Source organism: Cynara cardunculus (assembly GCF_001531365.2).
Source record: "Cynara cardunculus var. scolymus isolate 2C chromosome LG 11, CcrdV1, whole genome shotgun sequence".
In the NCBI taxonomy this organism is placed as follows: Eukaryota; Viridiplantae; Streptophyta; class Magnoliopsida; order Asterales; family Asteraceae; genus Cynara; species Cynara cardunculus.
Genome location: NC_037538.1, coordinates 8,460,179 through 8,474,317, shown reverse-complemented (window position 1 = coordinate 8,474,317; position 14,139 = coordinate 8,460,179). Strand labels below are relative to the sequence as shown.

Here is a 14,139-nt window from a genome sequence, read left to right as displayed (position 1 = left end):
GGAAAGTAGCTATCTAAAGTCACCATGGTAATCAAAAGATTCTAAAWTAAGGTGATCATGATGATGATGATGACGACATATGCATTCAGATCTTTATTAAGAATCGATGGAGGATGAAAAATCAGTGGTAGCAGTGAAATGAGCAAGTTGGAGACCCGAGATCARAAGATAGAAYCGATCGTAAGATGGTTTATGGTTTCAGGCAAAATATAAAGGGATCAGAAGGATATGGAGAAATTTAGGTTTGATAGGCATGAAAAGCAAGGGGATGGTTGTGAAGATTTGGTAATAACTTGCATAAAAGAAGTATTWTGGAAGGGTGGTCGATATTRTTTACCATGAACTTGACAATGTCACCATTAGGATTTAGAGGCAATGAAATAAAGCRTCAGTTACCCAATAATTTAGAGGTTTTCCATTTTATAGGCGAGAATATTTTGTTTATGAAGTAGGCCACAACCTTAGCCTTTAAATATGAAAAGMTCATTAATGATTTTTGGTCAGGGCCCAATTACGTCAATCGAGAATATGCAGGTCTTGGATCTAGAGAAAGATGACTAAGCTATGCTTTGGGAAGTATGTGATAGAGACATAGCATCATAGAGAGCACGTATGATATGGTGGCCTTAATTTTAATTGACATGCTTATAAGGATGATAATCTTGGATGATAAAGCACCACTYACCTTATGTGGACAATTGAAGCTATTGATGTTAAAAAGTTGAATACTGAAATACGGAACAAGGTCATCATAATAACCATGAAGGTCAAGGTTATGCCGTCTTATGCGAGAATAGATGAAATATAATTGTTTTTCTTGATGAAGTATTGAAAGATGTTTGGTTGTTGAAGGTTATATGTAGAATCATACTGTATATTAGTAATTAAAGGAGTAATAATATCAAAAGCTGGTGAAATTAAGGAAAACCAATGACGATATGAGTATGCACCAGATGTAAGCAATGTTATTAGTGTAGTATATTAAATAAGTTGATTAGAACAAAGAACTTGAAAAGCAAAGCTTGAAAATTGTGAATCACGAGTAGGAGATTTTGGATAAATTAGAATATTTTTGGGACTAGTTAGTACTTCATCAAATGCTCTTCATTGGGTGTGTTGGTGATATCTCATGTTATGGGACAAGTTGGAAGATCCAATCTCGGCAAAATTAAGGGAACTCACCGACACTTATGGGTAGGCATTAAATGTTAGCAATGTTATGAGTGTWGCAWATCTCTGAGGATATTATAACGATCTAAGAAACRTGAGGAGTATAAGTCTGGATGTTTGCAATGTTATTGTTATACCCTAGGGTCAACAGGTCTATATGTTTAGTCAATAAGTCAATAGAAGGAGGTACTGTAAATAGGGGAGGGGTCTAGAGAAAAAGGGCATTTGGATTTCTAAACACTGGATTAAGCGGGAACACATAGGGGAGAAATCTCAGGCCTCTGTAAAGCATGTTATTAATACAAACAGCCGACCAATTCCAGTTATGAGTTATGAGTGTGATATAAGATAAGGTGAACCTTGTGAACAATAGTGCATCAAAGTATTGTTGTGAACCATGAGATTATTGTATATGCTARAAGACAMCTATATTACCGRGAACTTGACAATGTGGTTGACAAGACTTGGAGACGATCAAAGAATGCCTGAATTTCCTGATAATTATGAGGTTTTCGTTGTTATGGAAGTAGTTTATGTAGGTAATAAGCTTAAAAAAAAAGGGGTCAAAAGGAATAAGTTTATACTAGGACAGAGTCAATATATTAGCRCAATGAAGTTTAATGATCAAGTAATGGTTTTGAGTAGTTTTTTTTTTAAGCAGGCCACAATTTCTTTCCTACAAATTAGTTCATCAATGATTATTGATGAGGATTCGATTATGTCATTTAAGGATGCATGTGTTGATTCTCTAGGATAGATGATTGAGCAGTCAATTGCATAGTAGTCATGAGAGAGAAAAAGGTATGATAAACACTTTGGAGTTTGAAATGGTTTTGATAAGCCTATACTAGAACATCAAAACACAAATTGGTTCTTTGATCCGGTCTTGAGAAGTTCAATCTTGGATCTGAAAAAGTTGTTTCTACTGCCCTTATGGACTTCTATTGCAAATGTGAGATTAATTRAGGATGGTCGAAAACTCTTWGACGACATGATACAATCTGATGAAGCTTCTTGGAATTCCATGTTGATGGGCTACGCTACTAATGGTTATGGCATCGAAAACATTGCATTTGTTCGGTGATATGAGAAAAGTAGGTGTCATGCCAACATATATTACATTTAATGCAGTTTTATCTGCATGCAATCATTGTGGTTTGGTTGAAGAGGACTTAGCGAGGCGTTACCCTCATCTATTAGCGTGAATTAAAATTTCGAGGACGAAATTTAACCCAAGGAGGGGAGAATTGTAACACCCTCGAATTTCTCTCTCTCTCTCTCTCTCAGTCTCCATCCTAAATTATATTTGTAGGTAAGTTTATTCGGGTGTTGTAACACCTGTAAATTTTCTATGATTTATATTTGCACGTTAGGAATTTAGACTCTCCCTTTATTTAATTATTGTACTTTTAACTTATAAAATAAGGTGGCGTTTGGTTCGCAGATTCTAGAGGAATATGAAGAAATTGGAATGTTGAATTCCTTTGACCAGATTCATTTCCTTCGTTTGGTTCATTCTTTTCAGCGGAAGGAATCTTCAGATTCCTATGAATTCCATGGATAAAGGATTTTAACATTCCTTAGCAACTACATGTTATTTTGATGGAATGGAATCTCTATCTTCATTATACCAAATATGCCCTTAACCTAATATACTATAATCTCATAAAACTCAATATGATCATCGTTGACCACTATTGATCTAAACCACTGCCGACCACCACCACCGACTACCACCGATCTGAACCACCACCAACTACCACCGTTCTGAACCAACGCCGACCACCACCACCGATCTAAAACACCGTCGACCACCACCACCGATCTGAACCACCGCCGACCACCGCTGATCTGAACCACCGCCGGCCACCACTGATCTGAATCACCACCGCCAACCACCACTACCACCAATCCGAACCACCGCCGACCACCACCACCGTCGACCACCACCATCGCTGACCACCACCACCACCACCGACTACCACCGATCTGAACCACCGCCGACCACCACCACCGTCGACTACCACCGATCTGAACCACCACCGACCACCATTGATCTGAACCATCATCGACCACCACCACTGACTACAACCGATCTGAACCACCGTCGACCACCACTACCGACTACCACCGATTTGAAATACCGTTGACCACCACCACCGACTACCACCGATTTGAGCCACCAATGATCTGATTCACCATCAATCTGAAACTCCGACGATAACCGCCATCTGAACCACCATGGACCACCACCGATCTAAACCACTGTCGACCATCGTCATCTGAACTACCATGGACCACCATCGATCTGAACCACCGCCAACTACTACCGATATAAAGCACCGTCGATCTAAACCACCATTGACCATGACCGATATGATCCATCACCGATCTGAACCACATCTGACCATTGTCACCTGAACCACAATGGACCACCATCGATCTATATCACTGCCAACCACCGACGACTGTCGTTGATCTGAATCACCGTTGGACACCGCCGACCACCATCGATTTGAACAACCACCGCCGCCATTGCCTATCTGAACCACCGCTGACCACCTTCATCTAAACCACTGCGGACCACCATCGATTTGAATCACTACGGACCACCACCATCTAAATCACTTTAGACCACCACCGATCTGAACCACCGCCGACCAGCGTCGATTTAGTAACGTCGTTTGGCTTATGATTATATTTGGGTTGTGCATATTAAATAATTATTTTATTGAAGTATTTTTAGTTTTAAAAAAATTGAAATTTTCAAAAAAGGGCATTTTGGTCATTTACCAAAATTTTATTCCAATTCTAAAGCTACATTCTGTGAACCAAACAGACAGATTCCATTTCAAAGTCTGCCAACCAAACATGTGGTCAAACCTGACAACATTCCATTCCAATTCCTTCAAAGTCAAATTCCTTTAACAGATTCCATTCCATCCAAAAACATTCTGCGAACCAAACGCCACCTAAGGGGTTTCATTAGGACAACCTGTGGATTTGAAAATTTAAAGTGGTTTATTTCTTGAAAAAGGAGGGAGGGGTATTACCCACTACGTTGTAATCCTAACCCTTGGACTTTCCTCACCCCAGGAGAATTACCCTTTGGACTTTGCGTTTATACCTTCCAGTTATGTTGTATTTAGGGAAGGGGGGGATTCTAGATTGGGGAAAAAGAAAGCCGGTAGAAAGAAGGAAGAAAATGGGGGAAATCGAAGGGGGAAATCAAAGGAGAAGAAGGGAAGCAGTCGACCCAAACCAGCACCTGCTGTGCTTTCTCCTTCTTTGCCGCACACGAAACAGCAGCACCAGAGACAGCAGCCTTGCTGCGTTTTTCTCGTCCAACAGCAAGCAGCAAAGCTGCTGCGTTTTGTCTCGTACGCCCTAAACAGCAGGCAGCAAGACAGCAGCCTGCTGTGCCTGCCTTGCCGATCCCTTCCTCAAACAACAGGCCTCCTGCGTTTACATCGCTTCCTCGCCAAACCCGGACAGCAAACAGCAGGCAACGGCTCTGCTGTGCTGTGCATTTTCTTTCTACGGCCTTCTCGATTCAAACAGCAGCTGCAACTGCGTCTGTTTTCTGTATTTCACGCCTAACTGCAGCTTGTTGTGCTGCCTTCTAGCCTCGCCAAACAGCAGGCCCAAACAGCAGCTTTGCTGCACGTTTTTCGCCTGTCAACAGCACCGAACAGCAGCCGCTTCCTCGCCGCCGCAGAACGGACAGCAAGCAGCCTTTGCTGCTGTACTGTGTCCTCCGTGATCTGCCCAAGCACCATTGCTGCTATGTTTACCGACTGTGAGTTCAACTCAACCCTTTATTTGAAACCTTATACTATAGAAATAGAGTATTGTACTTATCTTATATCTTAACTTGATACATTTACATATTTAGTTGGAAAGAAGGTTTTGGGTCAAATGGACGAACTAGTAGATCATGTTATTGATGATTGGTCGAGTTTGGGTAAATGGTTTTATAGCTTGGTAAAACACCCGTTGTCATAGTGTCGATGGCCTTTGAGCTCTAAAACCCTCATGTACATAGTTTAGAGTTTCTTATTGGCAAGTAAGGGGGGGGGGGAACTCACTTGAGCTAGGTTATGCACGGATTCGTCCTGATAAGTGAGTACTAAGAGGCTATTGGCACAGCACTTAAGTGTCGTACTTGATTATATTGAACCTAAAGATGTGAATAGCCGTTTTATTATATTTGCGTGAGGGATGGTATAAGTTGGTGATAGGCATTGTGATTATTATGTAATCACCAAATCATCCTCTCACTTTCACTCGGTAATAGGCATTGTGATTATTATGTAATTACCGAGATAAAGAGCTTATGATCACGACCGACTACATGACTGGTTAGGTTGATGTCGGTGGTTTTATACCGGTAAGTGATGCTCTATAACGTTGATTTATGGCTTACTTTTTGTTCCGTCAAACTCAATGGTAAATCGGGTCTCCCCCATCATCTTCGGATGTTTGGCTCTCACGAGAATTACTTTGGACTTACTGTTCTATATATATATCGATTGGGTTACATTAACTATTTACACACACACATATATATATATATATATATATATATATATGTATGCTCATTCATTATTGAATATAAGGTTTTATGGTTGCATATATATTGTATTGTTTGGACTCAGTAGGCGTAAGCCTAACACTTCTTCTTGATATATTTTGTATATCAGGTTCCTTTAGCGGCAGGGCTAGTAAGGGTTGAGGAAAGTGTTGAATCGCGAAAGGCTCTTTTGTAGTTATAGCCTTTGTTACCGTTGAGCGTTGTGTTTTGATGTTACGTATTTTTGGAGAATGATAGAAACACCCGTCTTTAACCTAGTTATAGAAAAATCTAGATTGGTAGGTTGTTAATTATCTTCTCAGTAGCTGTATTGTAAACGATTTACTAGTACTCCTATTGTTGGGTGATTTGTATATAAAGTTTTGAATTTTGTTAAGTTCTTTTGGCTCAAACTATATATTTTTTTGGGTGTTATATAATGCTTGATGGGCGGAGCGTTTAGCACTAATTGCACTTGTATGACTATCGTCGACGTGGTGCTGAGCCTCATCATGCGCTTTATTTCGTCATCTTATCAACCATCGTTTGCTGTATATCACCGTTAGATATTATATGAGAAATGAGATGAATGGATTGATGATATTTTTAAGGGCATATCACATAGTTCCAATGATACAACTAGTGATGGTCAAACCGGCCCGGCCCGGGACCGATAAGGACCGGTTATGGATTTGGGGTGTTTCGCGGGACCGGGACCGGGACCATTTATGGGCCGGCCCGATTTTTAAAAAATGTAACTATTTTTTTAAAAAAATGTAGCCGTTTTTTGGCCCTTTTTTGTATTTTTTGCTTTCTAAACACTATATATAAGTGTTTTGGTTGAGGGATTTACATACCAAATTCTTGATTCGTAAAAAACGTTCACAATTATCGGTTTCTCGCTATATTTTGTAAAACAATGTAATTTTACTTATAATAAAACGCATTTTTAAAGTGTATTTGAGTGACCCTATTACATATTTTATAATAGTACTAAAAATATACATCATTAAAAAATTATTTTTTAATGACCGGGACTGATTGGGACCAGGACTGGCGGCCCATAACCGGTTACAATAAAGCTTGACCGGGCTCAACTTTTTCGAGCGTGACCGGTTATAGCCGGTTATGAGAAATCTTGGGACCGGTTTTTGGCCATCACTAGATACAACCATAACCTTCTGTTACCACTTCAAGAAACAAGACTGTTAGACAACCCATACGATTGCCTAACAATGAAGCTCAAAATAGATCGTGGAATTACAAGTAGTTAAAAAGAAAAGAAATAGAATCAAGATAATTTAGAGTGGTTCAGTACCCCTCTCGAGACACACGATAGTAGAATTCAAATTTGGGTACAAGTATAATATAAGTATTTCTTTCGTTTCGTTGTTTTTATAAACAAAAAGCCAGTTGATGGATTAACTGATGAAATAAAATCTGCTGTTGGATCACTTATTTTCCATATTAATCACTTTTGGATTTTAAAATTACGGTGTTTTCGCAATTCAAAATGGTTGTATGGAATAAGCTAGGATCCGACATTAAACTACATCAAATAAATTATACTAGAAATGTCCCAAAACTGATTCAATCCTCTCTCTTTGCCTCTCTGAAACCCTTCGGTCTCCCGTATCTTAAATATCCAAATTTATTCATAAAGACAATTTAACCCGTATTGAATTTAAAATAACCCCGTAGTTAAGATTGAAGTATTCATCATAATACACCTAAATTATGAAAAACTAGTTGCATACTAGKGTCTGGTTTATTAGAGAAGATTTAACGATGATATAAGTTACACTTGGTCTTCACATATTAATACAATTTGAATAAATAAGAGTTATGGTTCCAATTACAGTCTATCGATGAAAAAAATTGTATGACAGTTTAAAATCCAATATATTTAAAATCCAACATATTTAAACGACCCCACAAATGCGTTTGATTTACACCAAGAGCAAAGAATCAAGAGATCAAGAGCGAGACCGAGAGTTCTAGAGCAATTGAATGAGAAAACTTTTAATAACTCATGATGAATACTAATTTGAATCTCACCTTGGGGGATGAGGAGAAGACATAAAGGTATGAGAGAGTGAAGACATGAATGAAATGTGTCAAAAGTATCTTGGAAACACGAAAAAAAAAAGTAATAATGTGCATTGGTAACTTGCACTATATGTTATTTTAATTGTAGATTAAAAGATTTTAAAACTGAATAAATAAAGTAGTAGTACTTAATGCATTATGAGTTGTTTTTAAGACTATGTGCATAAATATATAGTACTTTGTGCATTAAAAATTGTTTTTAAGACTTTTGATAAATCTAATTTATAGGGTAGAATAGATAAAAGAATCTTGTAAATCTTGCATATTCATTTACCAATCAAGAGATAAAAGATCAAACAAATTAGGATGTAATTTTCAATCACCAACTATATATATGACCACCATCCACTAAGAACATCGTCAACAAAGACATCAAATCTTACACCAAATACTAAATTTTGACATTAACGAGAACACCAGACTTGGTGTAACTATGCTCATTTACACCAAAAATAAATTTGATTAACCTGGATATTCAACCCGCTATGCGAGCCGACTAATCCCAGGACGACCAACTGCTTTGCAGATAGCCCGGAGTCACGGCATTTGATCCTCCGTGGCCACAAGAGGATTTTTATTCCTCCTTGGATTTGAACCTGGGACCCCGTGGTATTTTTGACCTTTGGAGTCATGCTCAGACCAATCAGGCACCACCCTTGTGGTTATTTACACCAAATTTTACATCAATTAAAGATGATAAAAAAGAACATACCTAGAATCTGGCATTTTGATGTAAGATTTGAAGTTACCCATTCGCGGTACCATGTCTAATGAACCACTTCTTGTAAATCAAAGCAACTCTACCCAAATTACTTGTAACCCAAATCATGGAAGGAACTTGAAATAGTGTAAAAGTCTATTCTTTGACACTAGCAAGAGAGAAGCAAAACATGAAAAGAAGATTAATGTGCCAACTTTTTAGTAAAATAACTGTTGCACGTCCAATGAAATCCTGTAAAATGCCAACTATCTTTATGGGATTTCTAAATCTGATGTGTTGAAATCAAGGGATTTCGATTCTGGACTTCTCTTTAAACCAAACATGGAATTGGAATGGAATTCAGTTCCAAATCTTACCAGAATCCTGCAAACAAAAAAGGGCCCTTAGAGAATGTTTATAAGAATTGAATTTGATGTTAGGTGTAAATGAGCTCTACTTTTTAATTCACTACAATATTGAATTTCAAATCCCAACGTCCTTATTGTTGGGATTCAATCTCAACCACCACAAATACATCTAAGTCGAAAACTTGGATGGATAGTAGAATCCTTCAAACGGACCCTTGATGTTACCCCACGAGTGGGGGCAAGATTCTTTCAAGGACGGTGCATTGCAGGCCTCTATCTATTTAAGAATCGATAAGTTTCTAGTTTCTCTATATCTATATCTATTTAAGAATGCCTCTATTTATTTAATATAGTTGATCACTTTTAATCTCAAACACACTCATGAATTGCGCTTGATACGGGGATTGATCTGGTGCATCTCATCCTAATGTGCATACAAGGGTGGATATCTCTTCTTACGCTTCTCACCTTAACTCTACTTCTTACAAGAACCCAACCCTTTCAATTGATATATACACATATATAATTGAATTTCTTGGTTTAGTAACCTTGGTTCCAACACTCATGGCCTTACACAAGTTCATGTATGACCAACATACTAACCACACATTTTTTGAACAAAAATGCTTCAAAATTTGGGTTTAATGATCCAAACATCATTTACTTGAAAAGGTAACATTTCCCAGTGTTTATACCACAGGACATCAAGCACAATTCATCACATTAATCAGAAATTTTCAGCATTACAAGCTTATTATCCTAGCCTTATTATACCACTCTTTTACATTATATATATATATATATATATATATATATATAGGGTTGGGTTCACGTGAGACCAAGGGTTTTTTGTGAGACCCGTAAAACCAATTTATGTTCATTGATCAAATTTATGAATTAATGATCTAATGGTTGCAAAGTTGCAAGGTGGCAATTTCGTAATTAGTGAGAAGTCTCGTGGCGTTTATAAATGTTCAGATCTGACGATTGTAAATCTAATCTAAGGGTTGAGAATTGGTCTTACGGGTCTCACGAAAAACCATTGGTCTCACATGATCCCAAGTCTATATATATATATATATATATATATATATATATATACAGCAAATGCAACAATAAACTCACACACCCTCCTCACTTTTGGTGAGGTTTGAACCCCTGACCTCGACCACCTGGGAAGCCAAAGGCTACCGGTACCTTGTAACCACTTGAAGGTTACTAAGAATCAATGATACAGTTTACGATTAGAAAATCAATAAAGAGTAGTTACCTTTCACGAAATGTATCTCGAGTGTGAGTACATCCAATTTTAACTATATCAGAAACCTTTATAACCTGCTGAAAAAGAAAGCATAAAAGTATGCATCATTAAAACGACCACTAAGACTGGGTTAATAGAACAACCATTAGGAGGTTGTTCAACTTGAACCAACAAAATAGGGGCAAACCTCAAAATCAAAGAACTTGAATTTGAGTAAGATTACAGTTAATCTACAAATGAACAAGCTTATAATCAATCATGCATAACTGAAATTTATTTGATACCTGAAAGAGAAAAACCCGTAATTTATTCATAAAGAAAAGTACAAACGGAAGAAATTAAATTTAAATGACAGAACAATTACTAAAACAGATTGAAAACAAATAAACTAACTCAACAGAGAAAAAATTAAGGTTCTTAAAAAAAAATGAAAAGTGCTTTGCGATTTCGTGTTACAACTTGATTATCTCAAAGAATGAGGACGAAGGTCCCCAAGAACTCTGAAGAAGTTTGAGTCTTAGATATTGACATTGCAATCACAATGCCCTTCTTTGGGATTTGCTTGAAGATTTTAAGCAGGATTTGGGATCTCCATAATTGATAATAAGAATTTTGCAAGATTTTTGAAGAAAATCTTGGGGAAATTGAGTTGGGTTGATTTTTTATTTTGAACCTAAGAAACTCAAACAGAACCATGGGCAATGGGTTCATTTAAGGTGTAAGATAAACACAAATAAGTTGAGGAAAGTGAAGCATACCAGGATGGATATCATAGAGACGAATAGAGCGAGAGTTGAGAGCACCAGTACCAAAATTAAGCGAGGAAGAGTTCGAGTCTTTGAAACAGAATCTGGTATGGACTATGAAGAACGTGACCTGTTAGCACAAGCTCTTTGATTAATCCCGTTTCAATCGCTTTGATTGTCTCGCTTTTATTTCTGTAGATCTTCTTGGTGAATTTTTACTCGTCCTTGTTAGCTTTTGAGAGGATGCTGCTAAATTAGCAGCTGGTTGAGATGAGATATAGACAGCTGCCTGAGTATGAGTGTTTGCTTGAGATTCTTTGGATATCTTGTTTGCATTCGATATAGAACCATCGTTCCCTTGCTTGTAGTCATCTTCAATTTCTTTAGAACTTTTCATGTCTCTATCATGTAAATCAACCGGAAACTTATGAATCTTATGAGCATCTTTGATTATCTTCTGAGTTGGATTCAACAAAGAAAGACCATCATGTTGCTTATGATCAAATTCAGTTTCTATAACAGAATCAACTGAAGAACCATTTTGATTAAGAGAGTGTCCACTACATTGTTTCAAGATATCTCTCAAAATAATGCTCGTAAAAGCACAAGATTCAGATTCTCCATTAGTAGACAACAGTATATCCCGTACCCGAGTGACGGGAAGATCATCAAATGACATGGGCAAGGATCGTTTAGTTGTATTGGCACATTTGTCACGGTAAGATTTAGCAGCATACTCTTCCCAGTTACAAGGAAATCCAGAAAGGAAACGATCACAAACCTGTTCAAAAGACCCAACGACAATTACAAATGCCATGTTTGGCAGCCATAAACTAACTTAGTTTTTAAGCTTATTGAAAAATCCCTGTTTGGTTAGCCATAAGCTACTTCAACTAGCGTTTCAATAAGCTCCATGGGCTTTTTCCACTTCTTTTTCTTCCAACTAATTTTTCAACATGTCTTATTAGGTCATTTTATCAAGCTTTATCAGCTAATTTTTACCAAACTTAACTAGTTCATCGGTTAGCTTATCAGACTACAACTAGTTTTTCAGCTAACAACTAGTTTATCAGCTAGTTTGCCAAACATAGCCAAAGAGTTTTGTACCACAAGTTTTATTGCCATGGCTACCCCATTAAGATGGACTGCTGCAATGCTTTTTATTAAACAAGGAAGGGTTGATCATACCTCAGCTGAGAAGCCGTAAGACAGCGTGCGTGACCTATTTATGCAACCACTAATCGTGATTGTGATGCCATCTACTGCTTCAAGAGTGTTGTTATCAAGCCTCTTGGCAATTGCTGCAGAGGCAAAAACTTGAATTCCATTTTCAGGTGCGTTGAGGTTGTACCTCTTGCCAACTGATGCAGAGCCCAAAAGTCGCATTCCTCGTGAACCTAGCGTCCTGTGGTATTAGGAAGTTCAATATAGCACACGAGACATATGGCATTAACCATTAATCTTCATAATCAAGAGCAGAAAAGAACGTTTTTCAACAAAAAGAAAACGTATTAAGTGCATATCAGTTCATCCATGATGGAAAACAAGCCTTTATCAAAGGTAATTTCATCGGATCAACATCGAGAATCGCAGTATAAAACATAATACACGATCCAAGTTTATCTGGAAGTATAAACCCTAATAAGATTGAGTTAGGGTTATCTATCTTGACCATCCGATATGAGTAACGATGATCTAACTGAAATTTATACGAATTGAGTATCAAACAAATCATTACTCTCTGTTAACAAAGCCTCCAATGCCCAATTTGGAGTCCCTTTCGACCTCTATCAGCCACCATTCACGCAAAAAAACCTGCAAAGATGGTCGGAGTTAGTTAAAGAAGAGAGATTTGCAATCATACCGGATGGAATTTGAAAAAACTTGATGAATAAACCTACTGATTTACGGTTTGATGAAGAAATGGGGGTTTTGGATGCAGTTGAAAGCTTCGGCATGAGGTCAACAGATTCACCAAATGTGAAGTTTACTGCTTGGCTGGAGAGGAGAGTTACAACGATAATGGAATTCTAGCCCCACAGAATGAAGAAACAAACCTACTCCAAGCGGCCTCATGTAAGCATGTTGATTACGGATTCGAGACTTGTATGCAAAACTGCTCATAACATTACACCAAAAAAAACACAGTACCGTGCAGAAAGCTGGAAGGGATGAACAGGGAGCAAATAGGGTTTCAAGACTCACCACCGCAACTAATAGGCCGTTTCTTTTTCTTTTATTAAGGGGCTCTTTTTGGCAAGGGCACGGTTGGGTACGATTTGGTTGGGTTGGGTTGGGTTGGGCTGGGTTGGGTTGGACGGTGTACACCCAACTTAATTATGGTGGTTTGGAAAAATTTCAACCAAATCCAACCCATTTAAAAGTATAATCCAATCCTTGCGGGTTAAGGCGGGTTGGATTGGGTTAGCGGGTTAGTAGTCATATAAACTTGACGAATGAAATAATTCATAAAACTTAAGTTTACAGAGCATACTATAAAGCTCATATCTAAAAAGGTTACAATAGGTTTATAAGATGTTTTTGAACGTTTCAACAAGTGTTTTAGAATGATTCTTAAATGAAATGGTGTATTAGTTATTTTATAGAAACATTTTGATAAATGTCCCGTATACTCATCTATTTATATGACACATGTGTCCATATTTGTCAAGTCGTGTCGTATAAAATAAGTAATACGACACTTTATTTTAAAAGCATCATAGAATTTGTTAAGACGCTCAAATAAGTCTTAGAGCATCGTTAGATACTCCCGGGATCAAGAAGACATCAGTAATTTCCATGAAAGATTTTAGATGTGAGTAAGGATCTTCCGATGGTAATCCTGCAAATTGTCCATTTGTTTGCAACATATGAAACATGATTGGTTTAAGCTCAAAATGGAGGGCATTCATAGGAGGTCTAACTATCCCTGAGTTCAATTGCTCAAAATCAAGATTAACGTAGTCCATGATTCTTCCATTTCTAGAGTTTGCAAGATTAATTATATTTGGAGTTTGAGCTCTTGGATAATCATTATTTTCATATTCCGTGTTATTATGTGCATTTTCATAATTTGATGGCTTTTGTTGAAAATGATGTTTTGGTGGATTTTGAAAAAATGGTGCATTTGGCAGAAAAAGACTGAAATTGTGGCATTTGACCAAAGGTTGGTGAATTTTGAATTGGTACTTCTTGGTCAACTTTGGGGGGGG

General features: G+C 37.5%; 1 protein-coding gene across 7 annotated transcripts; it reads right to left on the bottom strand.

Moving 5' to 3' along the window:
* Nucleotides 1-8,729: 8,729 nt before the first annotated feature.
* On the bottom strand, nucleotides 8,730-13,125 carry LOC112521607 (protein EMBRYO DEFECTIVE 1674). 7 transcript variants are annotated; one of them, XM_025130566.1, is made up of 7 exons: nucleotides 12,829-13,125; nucleotides 12,666-12,742; nucleotides 12,116-12,332; nucleotides 10,940-11,708; nucleotides 10,369-10,465; nucleotides 10,191-10,258; nucleotides 8,730-8,936 (listed from the first exon to the last, which is right to left on the bottom strand). In XM_025130566.1, exons 1-4 carry the CDS (start codon nucleotides 12,883-12,885, stop codon nucleotides 11,079-11,081), a joined length of 981 nt encoding a protein of 326 aa, XP_024986334.1. In that variant the 5' UTR covers nucleotides 12,886-13,125; the 3' UTR covers nucleotides 8,730-8,936; nucleotides 10,191-10,258; nucleotides 10,369-10,465; nucleotides 10,940-11,078. The 7 variants fall into 7 exon arrangements, with proteins under 7 accessions (XP_024986334.1, XP_024986333.1, XP_024986339.1 ...); XM_025130565.1 differs by having other exon boundaries at nucleotides 10,191-10,255; XM_025130571.1 differs by having other exon boundaries at nucleotides 10,191-10,255; nucleotides 10,940-11,057; nucleotides 12,829-13,090.
* Between the last annotated feature and the right edge of the window lie 1,014 nt (nucleotides 13,126-14,139).